The sequence below is a fragment of the Carassius auratus genome, unplaced genomic scaffold (genome assembly GCF_003368295.1).
Source record: "Carassius auratus strain Wakin unplaced genomic scaffold, ASM336829v1 scaf_tig00217901, whole genome shotgun sequence".
Taxonomy (NCBI): domain Eukaryota; kingdom Metazoa; phylum Chordata; class Actinopteri; order Cypriniformes; family Cyprinidae; genus Carassius; species Carassius auratus.
In genome coordinates, this window is record NW_020529299.1 from 1 (window position 1) to 10,865 (window position 10,865).

Sequence of the window (10,865 nt, forward strand, 5' to 3'; positions counted from 1 at the left end):
CTCGGGTATTGTACTTGTCAACCTCTTTGTTAGTGGCGAATATGTGTAGAGCATCACGTGGACAGTCTTCTGGCTTCTTCACAGCCTGGAATAACAAAGCTCGATCATCTTCCCTGAGAGCTTCTGTCTTCTGCCTCACTCGTAGTCTGTTCAACAGTTCAGCGAAAGCGAGGTCTTCTTTCTGCCGCATGATCTCTGTGAGTGTGATGATTTGAAAATGGTCCTTCCAGAAGTCCAGCATATCCTCTTCATACACACAGAGCGGTTTGGCTTTACCAAGCGGTGGCAGTTGATAATAATCCCCTACGACGAGGCAAGATATTCCTCCAAAAGGTTTCTTGTTGCCTTTGATCTGCTGAAATCTCCAGTTTACGTATGTGAACAGATCCTTTGAAACCATGGATATTTCGTCGATGATAAGAATCTCCACGTCGCGTAATCCTGCTCTCACTTCATCAAGGGCGTTCCCAAGTCCTTGATAAGGTGGCTTCAGACTCCTTGGCAGTTTTAAAAGGGAATGCAGCGTTTTTCCAGAGATGTTGAATGCTGCAGTTCCAGTAAACGCAGACAACAACACCGTGGGCACGGAGAGATCCCCTTCTTCCCGGAGTCGAGGGAGTTGTCGCAGAATCTTAGTTGCTTCCGAGTGTATGCACTTGATGACGTGCGATTTCCCACAACCTGCACCGCCTGACAAAAAGTAAAAAAACTGCTCTGGATTGTGACCCCACACACGCTTTTGACACCACTGGCGGACAGTGTAAAAAATTGCTGCCTGCGTCTCATTTAGACTCCTAAACATCTTCCTCAGATATTCATTAGTCATCTGTGGTGCCTCAATCTGTGGTACGACTCCGTCTCCATCTTCACGACGAATCTGGTATTCTGGAACATCATCCTGTTCATTTTCTTCTGGATGGACTCTTGTTGTTCTGCAATACACTCCATCCGATCAACGTCGATTTCAGGGGCAAAGCACACCAAGCATTCTCAGATGGTCTTTCCCGCTGCAGCTGTTCATATGCTTCGTCACTTTTTTGCCGTGCTTTTCAAACTTCTTCTGTTGTGCTTTTAACTAAGCCACGGACAGGGAATCGGAAATTGGGGTGTGACGGGAGTTCTACAAGTCCCTTTTGTAAAACTCCTGATACGTTGGAAACCGCTTGAGGTTTCAGCTGTTCGTGACACGATGTGGCAACGTAAAGTTTTACCCATTGTTCCGCAAAACTTCTCCGGTTGCTTTCTCCTCCGAAAAGCGAGCATACCTGACAATTGCAGCCTTACCAACAGTTCTCTTCTGAATGAATCCCATATCGTTGAGGAGTGGAGGACATTCTTCCTTTAGTTTGCCGACCATACACAACACGGTAATTAGACACAAAGTCTGCAAAGGCACATCTTTTCAAACTCCAGTGTTCGAGGCCTTGCCTCTGTATTTCTCTATAATACCTGACATCCCAGACATCCTCTGAATCAGGATCTTTGCCTGTGTAGGACACTACGGGGCAAACTCATCCTCAGGGCAATCATCATCCGTCGGTATAAACACAACATTTCGTGAACACTTCTTCAATGGTAAGCGCATGTCCGTGCCACAGACTCCTGAGCACTCACTTGCCGGTGTTTGGAAGTAGGCCTGCATTATCTGCTTCATTTCGTCCTCTTCGTTTACGTTGGTTTCCCGAACACCCTTGATCACGGTCTTCAGGTAATCATTCATTTCGGTGTTCTGGCTTGGAAATGTAAGGACAACATGTACATGATGCAGCTGAAAGAGTCAAGAACGAACTGTATGTCCATGTTGGCGTTCCATGCCCTCAGCAAATCTGGGTTGTATCCATTCACCCAAGCCTCCTTTGGATCACGCTTCAGCAAAATCACGTTTGAAGTGACAGTGCCTCAGCGTATTTACGTAATCATGCCATGGACAGATTACATTTGGTCAGCAAGTCTGACAAGTTTGTCAAAGGAGGCCTGGGGATCGTTCAGCAGTCCCACACTGGCTTGAGTTTAGTCCTGGCTTCTTTCATTGCTTTTCGAGCAGCGTCCTGTCTCCTCTTCTTTCTCTCTTGTTGGTGTTGGTCTTCATTTCATCTTCCTCAGGACGTTGTGGAGCGTCTTGTCTTCTCTTCTTTCTCTCTTGGTGGTGTTGTTCTTCGTTTTCATCTTCCTCAGGACGTTGTGGTCGTGGACGGGTGATGGTGGTGCTTGACATGGGAAGTTTAGGGAACCCATATCTACACAACACATTTCCTTTCTTGCAAGATTTGGAGTGCTTCTTGCTGTGAAGCTGAACTTCGGTGACAATTTGATGAAGCTCGGGATCGGTGGTAGGGTCCGGCAACTGGCAGGTTATGTAACGGTCAATAAAGTCACACACTACTTGGTCGGACTGATTTTCAAATTCAGGTGCCCCTTTTACCCAGGCCAGCAGATGAATGTGTGGGCTTCCTCTGGCTTGAAACTCCACGCGATAAAAGTAATCCTCGACTTCGCCGATGGGTTGAGCAGGTGACAAAAGCAGATGATTCATTAATGCATCCACTCGTTTTTCAAACATCCGCATGACGGTGACGGGGTTACTTCGGAGGATTTCACATTTCGTCGTCCAGTCAAGCTCTGAAAAGACGACCTCTTCACCTTGCTGAGCCTTGATTGCCGTTATCACTTCTGGCCATCGCATTTCGGCTGCACTGAATGTGCAAAAAAAAGTAGGATTCCCTAACTGCCTGATCATGGCCTGTAGATCTCTCAACGTTTTCTCCCAATAAGATGGAGTGCCTCTCAGGGGTTGCATAAACCTTGTTGCGTCACGGCTGTGGACCAGTCTTTCGACCTCAAGATCATCCTGAAGAAGCTTGTTGGAGATTCTACGTCCATCTTTTGTAACGGGTTTGCCCTTTCGCAACTGGATAGACATGCTGTTTCTAGCCATGTGCGTTTCAGTGACAAACTGCGCAAAGAAGAGATAACTCTGGTCTTTGGCAAAACGAGTATCAACGCAGAACAGTCTAGCATTGAAATACATGCTTGGTGATAATGCAACTTGTCGTGCCTCATCAATTGTGTTCTGTCCAGTGGGAAACTGTACGGGGAAGGCCATGGCTTCCAATTTGGGAACCTTGAAAAATCCGACTGGCTTTTTCCCTTGAGCAGGCGCAATGCTGAAGATTCCCTCACCGTACGACAGCAAGTCCTGTCCAATGTCGAGTGGTTGCATGCATGTGTCCAGAGTGAGGCCAGGCCTGAGCTCATCCTTTTCTTCTGTGCTGACATGCTGCTCATCCTGTTCAGAGACAACAACTTCCTGTTTCTCCTCTGTGTCATGCAGCTCATCATTAGGGAGAAATTCAAATGTGGCAGCATCACTTATAAAGATGTCCCTATATTCTGAATGCATCGCTTTCAGTTTTGTTAATGCTGCTAGCACATTGTGCATATTCACTGTATGGAAGTGTTGGTATCCTCTGAACTTGATGTGTCTTTTCAGCTTCACCTGTAGGAGCTGGGACTCACTGTTAGGCCTTGGGAGACAGTTAACTGTTTTCTCCACCTCAGAGGGCACACACACAACAGCACCATAAACCGATCGTTGCTGTCCTTTTGGCAATGCAACTATTTTTGCAAAAGGAACAATTTTGGCGATAAGCTGTCGTTCAAGAACATTCAGCTCAAGCAGTTCTGCAGGGATGGGTGGCAATTCAAGTCTGTTTGCCGCTGCAATAGAAGGCATGGATCCTCTCTTCAGATGGCTGTCACAGGTGTGGCAGATCCACTCCTGTCTTCGCTCATCTGGAACTGCACAAGGAACTGAGCAGGCACTGTCACAAGCATGAACATATTTCCCGGTTAAGCAAAAGGCTGTAATATGAACATTTTTGATGTATCGTGTTCTATTACACATCTTGACCTGATTTGGAAAAAGGGTCCTGTGACAGACTGTGCAGATGTAAGTTGGACCGTGCAGACTTTGACACCGAAATGCAGATATGGCCTTCTGAATCAAGCTGTTGGATACAGGCTGGTTTGTCGCATCAGAAATGGGTGTATTCTGGCTGAAACGAATGTATGGCTTGTATTTTCTCTTGATCCTTAATGCACATCTCAATTTGTGAAGAATGTGGAATCCAGGATCAGTAAGACACTTCTGTTTCTTCTGGAAAGTACAACGTAGAATGTGATGTGACCTAAACTTTGAATCACCTGCGTATCTTCTGGCCATGTAGTCCTTCATTTTCTTTTGGAAAAGATCATCCATCTTGTACCTTCTGACCATGTAGTTCTTCATCTTCCTCTGGAAAACATCATCAGTATGGTACCTCCTGATGATGTATTCCTTCTTTTTCTTGTGGAGAGGAGCATCAGTGTGGTACCTCCTGGCCATGTATTCCTTCATTTTCTTCTGGAAAACAGCATCAGTGTGGTACCTTCTGACAAGGTACTCCCTCTTTTTGTTTCTGACAAAAGGATCTTGATTAAACTTCCTTTTCTTAATTCGAAACTGCAAACTGGTGGCATACTTCTCTTTCTCATAGACTCTTCTTTTACGTTCTCGAATTTCAAAATGTGAAGTTTTGTCCTCTGTTCCTGCACACTGTTTTGCCATTTTACGTATTTGCTTTCTTCTTCGCTGCTTGTTTGTTTTTAAAACCTTTATGACACTTTGGTTTTTGTCATCTATCTGAACTACATTTTCAGGGATTCTGATGTCAGCAGTTTGTATTTTTGGCAGAGGTGAGGTTACTTGAGATGGTGAGACACATGCCGCTGATGAGCATGGTTCCTCAGACTGTTGCTCCATTTCAAATGAAACGGCCATGAATTCATAGCAAGCTTGAGGACCACGATTCCAAAAAAGTTCAAGTAATCTGTTGATCATGTCATGCAGGTTGGTGAAAGTAAGCATAACTGCCGTTCCATCACCGGTAGGATGTGGAAAACCTTCGGCAGTTCTGGAATGGGAATCAAAATATCCATATCTTCCAGATCTGTCTCTGAAGACAGCAAAGCACTCTGGAGAAACAATAAGCAGTGCATGGCTGACATCTGTTGAGAGACACTGAAGTCTTTCATCAAGAGGAATCCACCACGCGTCCATTTCCTGAGTTCCTCTGTCTCTTAGATACCCCATCACCACTTCTGACTTTTGGACGGTGTAGTTGTGGTTAAAAGTCGAGATGCTCACAGGTACTTCAGCCATGCTTAGAAGATCCTGTCGGAATCTTCCTTCAGCCATAAGCTGCATTTTAATGCCAACATACAAAGCATCCCCTTGCTCTAGCACCCTGTCAAGATCAGGCTGTTCGAACGAAGTTCCCTCACTGTGGTACGCAAGGAATGTCAGCGCTACACATGTGCACTGAGTGTTTCGTGAGAAAACATCATACCTTGCATCACTCTGGCAGTGAGACGCCTGCACGGATATAACTCTAGATGTGTTGTCTCCATCTTCATACTGCTGTCCATCAGAAACCTGAGCAACACCTCTACTGATGCTTGTCTTTTCTGTCAGGTCTAACTTTGTCCAACGAACTTTTTGAGCCCGGGATCTCCTACCTTTCCGAGGCATCCTTCAAAAGAACAAAAGAAAAATATGAGGATACAGACCAATGACATGATATAAAATAATCCCTGACATATCTGACTAGGACATTAATTAAAAATAACTTGGTTAACATGCTGTATGTATGCAAACAAAGAAGTGCTTAATTTTCAAACATACTTCACATTAGAATAAGTTAATTTAGTTAGATTACAGCCTTTGGCAATTTTATGATCATAATACTCAACCTTTTTTAGCTAAATTAATTTAATAATCCAAGTTTAACGTCAAGATCATCTGTTCTGATTGTTTTTATTAATATTATTATTATTAGTATTAAGCAGATGAATTAAAATGGTCTTTATGCTACAATCAAAAAGTACTGTATTCAATAAGCATTTTTTACAAGATATTTTCAGTCACTTACTTCACGAAAGGCTGAAGCGATACAACCTGCAAAGTATTCTCAAGAAAAAAACAAGTTAATTGACAAGAAAAAGAATGACTTACAAATACAGCTAATACACCTTTTCAAATAAAAGAACAGAAGCAGATAAAACAAATTATGAATGTAATATTAAAATACTTAATTTATTTCCAAAGAAAAAAAAACAATAGCAGATTAAACACCTAGTATTAAAAGAACAGGAGTATTTGAACACAAATCAAAGTAGTTTTGAAAATGATTTTTTTTTTTTTTTGGTGAGTGGGTGGGGGGTTGGTGAGGGGAGGGAAGGGGAAGGATGGGTTGGGGTTAATGGGTGGGAAGAACAATTCAGAAGAACTGCTGCTTGGAGAAAATCCAAAACCTGGAAAAGAAAAACATATTAGGCTACTATACTGATAATAATAATAAAAATAAAATGACATTTCATCATTTAGGCATTTTTCACACTAACCAGGGGTTCAGCTGCAGAGAAAAATGCAGGCTGTGCTCTGAATAAATGGTCTGCAAAACATACATAATATGCAAAGGCATCCATAAATGTTTTTTCAATACAGTAAGATTTTCAATAGAAATTATATTCCAAACCTAATGCTACTGTAAGTGATTGGACAAAGAGATTCCTCAGTGTTGTAAAACACAAAAGTAGCTAAATATAATCTTTTGTCAATATAATATACTGACTGCCAAACAATATGACAAAACCTAAATGATTGACAGGCAGAAAGCTTTTTTTTATTTTTGGTTTAGGGAATTATCCAAACTTGCATACTTCTCTACTATATAGTAGAGTGAAAAGTAGTAGATGAAAAGTACTTGAATGACCTACCACTTCTACTGAGATTCTTTAGTTTAATTTATCCCATGAGCCCACAGTAGGGAAATTGTGAACTGTATTGTAACTTGATGCTGTAGCTCACATGACTGTAATACATCTGCGTATACCACACATGTTAGATAATTTTTTAATTGATAGCAAAATTATTACTTCAGTATACTATAATTATATAGTATGTATACTTAAATATACTATAAAAAATTAATCATGGGTCTTGTAATTTTCATTAACGAAATTAAGTAGATAATTAAAAATAATGTGTGGATTTCAATAAAGAAATTGTGATTCAGTGTTGCATACAAAATAGTGAGGACTTTTTACTAATAAAACCAAGAGATAAGTTTTCCTAATTTTTTTAAGGAGACTTTTTCAGTTTGGTGCTTGAATTGGGGAACTGATTAAACTAAAATAATTAAGGAAAGAAGACTGCCTGTTTATTTTTTAGAGAATAAGCTCAATTTTGCAGTTTTGTTTTAGATGTTATTGTTAGTTCCCAGCATGCTTTGCATGTGGCTGGAAATGGAAAGCAAATTTTTTGTTTAATGTTCAGTTACGTTTGACATTTGTAAGAGATGCTGTTACAATGACGTTTCCATTGCACAGTGCAATCGTTACCATTGTGCAGAAGAGTAGAGCTTGTGGTTATGGATACCACTCCTCGAAGGCTTTATTTTTTGTTTAATGAGCAGTAGCTTTGCTAGTGCAAGTGCAGTACTTCCCAGCATTTCTCAAGTAGTTTCAGTCTTGTAAATGTATAAAATAACAGAATACAAACAGACCTCATTTAAAGTCACAGACTTTTGAGAATAAACTTAAAAATTAATGAGCACATTTCCATAATTATATTCAATTTGTTGTGTCATAGATTAATTAATTCAGGAGATTTCACATGATTTATTCAGGTAGATTCCATTATAAAATCAAGCCTGAAAAACTACTCAAAATAATTGTGTGTAATATTGTTACCTTAGTTTTTTTTTATAAAAATAAAATAGCTCATTAGATTTTTTTACAGTGTATCTATTCAGAGAGTATGCAACTTTGAATGCAGTCCATAAACTGGTTCTATCTTTAAGGAAGGAAAAACTGTTCATCTATAACTTATAACAACTTAAAAGGATTGGTTCCCCCACCAAATGAATAATTTCATCAGTCTCTCATTGACTGTGAAAAATTACAAGCAAATAAAGTCATTGAGGTCTACAACATTCCCCAGTGAATTTCACAAAACTCCACATGCTAGTCACCGGTTCTGAAGTGCTATACTGCATCAGTGACTCAGTAGTATAACATTAATATTGCTTTGTCACCTGTTCATATTTTATCCATATAATAAATAAATAAATACATAAAAATACTTACTGAATATTGTACAGTGGAGAGTCAGTAGTGCCTGTAATGCTGTAATTTGAAAATAAAAAATAAAATGTCAGATATAACTTGTTTAAAATCTGTTAACCCCATAAACTACAACGTCTCTGATTTACAATATTTCACATTTTCTTATTTCTCCATAGTGAACCTTTAAATGTACAACAACCAAAAAATGCAAACAAACCTTAAGAATTGCTCAGGAGATAAAGCTCAATGATCAATCTAAAGAAAGAAAGAATTAAAAAAAAAAAATGTATAAATTAATGCTTGACAGCTCATAACAGGGACAGTTAATGACAACAAAACACAGGTCAACGACTTTGAATATACCTCTTATGACTTAAATCATAAAAAAAAAATCTAATTTTATTCTTAATATAAACATTGATTAAAATTTTTATATACTTGCAATCACAGATATTAACAGACATATGACAAATATATCAGGACACAGAAAACACATTAGATCAGAGATATAACGTGAATGTCAAAAACATCATAAATTCAGTAAAAACAGTAATACTGCAAATTATTATTACATCTTAGATTTACTTTTTATTATATTATTTTTACATTTAATTTATTTTGGTTAATGCAAACTGAATTATCATAGTGCGCTCCATTTGTCAGTGCCATGTTATCATCTATCAACTATTAAGCAGACATGAACTGATCAAAAGTGACAGTATTTAAAAATGTAACATGAGATTTTTACATTTTTAACTTTGTATTCAAAGAAAGCTGAAAAAAAATGCATAAGTTTATCACAATTTTACACAATAAGCCAGCACAACCTTTTTTCAACACTGATAATAATCTACGTTTATTAGTAATAATTACATAATTTCTGATTTATAACTTATATGATCTAAAGAAAAGAAAACAATAATTTTAAATTGTAATGATATCTTACAATACAATACCAAACGTTTAAACTGTTTCTCATCAAATGAATGCACATTGGTGAAAAACAAAACACAACTTCAACTTGCTCTTCCTCTGAATTTGGTGCACATGAATAGATCATATAAGCTTTAAACACCGTCTCTCCTCCCTGACGCATTCATTACATAAATGAATGGATAAATAATTAATGAATGGATAGCACAAATGGTCCACGATTCAAACTTAAAGTTCTCACTTCAACCTGCTGACTTAAAACCATTAAACATTACCTTTAAAATTATATTCCGATAATATAAATTATGAAAAAAGTACATAAAAAAGTGTAGCTGACACCGCCTCTAAACTCAACATTTTCTGTGAAAAAAAAAAAAGATTTCGCGCTCATTTACGATCAAAGCGTAAACCCGGGCCGCTCCCCGCGACCTAGAGGAAATGGATAAGTCCCATTATGTACCTCACACGGACTCCGTGTGTGAATTTGACCCAAATCGCCATTACTATCGTGTCAGACACAGCGGTATATGTGTAGTTTCAGAGCTCGGTCTATATAACCTCGTGGATCAGTGAAAAAAAAAACACTATATAGACGTTTATGGAACAGGAGGTATGGGTGCATTAAACACACCCAATACGCAGCATTAATCAGGCCTCGCAGATTTTTTATGCGTCACAGTCACCTAAAACAAATGTATTTCTTAATTAGACGGTTAAAACTATGAAGTACTGTCCTAAAATGCAGGAAACAAGCGGCCCAAAAAAAAAAAAAAAAAAAGGTTCAGCGCTCTTTTACGCTCGGGAAACCGGCCTCACCTCGCGACCGAGATAAACGGATTAAGTCCCGTTATGTACCTCACACGGACTCCGTATGTGATTGTGAGCTGATTCGCCATCACTAGCGTGTCAGACACGGCGGTCTGTGTGCAGTTTCAGAGCTCGGTCTATTTTTACCTCCTGTTCCAGTGAAAACCCACAATATAGACGTTTATTGAAGCGAAGAAAGTATGTGCATTAATCACGATCAACACGCAGCATTAATCAGGCCTCACGGATTTAATGCTTCAGTCACCTCAAACAAATGTGTTTCTTAAATAGACGGTTAATATTAAGAAAAACTGTCCCAATACTGGCCTAAAAGCATTCATGTAGGAAAAGGTACCAGCGATCTCCAGCGGCCTAACATCAATGACTAACCTCTGCTAAAATACCTTAAAAAGGCACTCTTGTTCATGCAATATTGCGCTAATATTCCGAATTATTTTAGTATACACCACTTGGGCAACATATTTTATTTCTTAAAATTCGTTATTAAAGGCAGACGTTAGAAAAGTAAACCAGCGCTACTCACCTCAGGGAGAATTCTAGAACATCTGACATCTGTGTCGCTCTATCACAGTATTACTCAGCCAATCAGCACGCAAACTTCAGCTGCGCAGCCAATAGTCATGCAGCGTTTATCTTCAATCCACGTATAGAAGAGAGAGCCCATGGAGACTGGATTTTTTTTCTTTGAATGTGTGCACCAAGCCTTATTTTAAAAAAAAAAAAAAAAAAAAAAAAAAAAAAAAGATAATTTAATTTGGGGGTAGTGTAGGTGCAGCAAGACACATGCCTTTGGTGTGAGAGACCTGGGTTTGAATCCACTGTGAGACACCAATGTGTCACTGAGCAAGACACTTAACCCCTAGTTGCTCCAGAGGCGTGTGATCTGACATATATATAGCAATTGTAAGTTGCTTTAGATAAAAGCATCAGCTATATGA

General features: G+C 39.2%; 1 protein-coding gene across 1 annotated transcript; it reads right to left on the reverse strand.

Moving 5' to 3' along the window:
- Nucleotides 1-2,026: 2,026 nt before the first annotated feature.
- LOC113104031 (uncharacterized) lies at nt 2,027-10,526 on the reverse strand. The gene is made up of 6 exons (XM_026266034.1): nt 10,451-10,526; nt 8,384-8,421; nt 8,188-8,226; nt 6,442-6,491; nt 5,970-6,351; nt 2,027-5,570 (listed from the first exon to the last, which is right to left on the reverse strand). The coding sequence occupies exon 6, from the start codon at nt 5,567-5,569 to the stop codon at nt 2,027-2,029; it is 3,543 nt and encodes a 1,180-aa protein (XP_026121819.1). The 5' UTR covers nt 5,570; nt 5,970-6,351; nt 6,442-6,491; nt 8,188-8,226; nt 8,384-8,421; nt 10,451-10,526.
- Nucleotides 10,527-10,865: the final 339 nt, after the last annotated feature.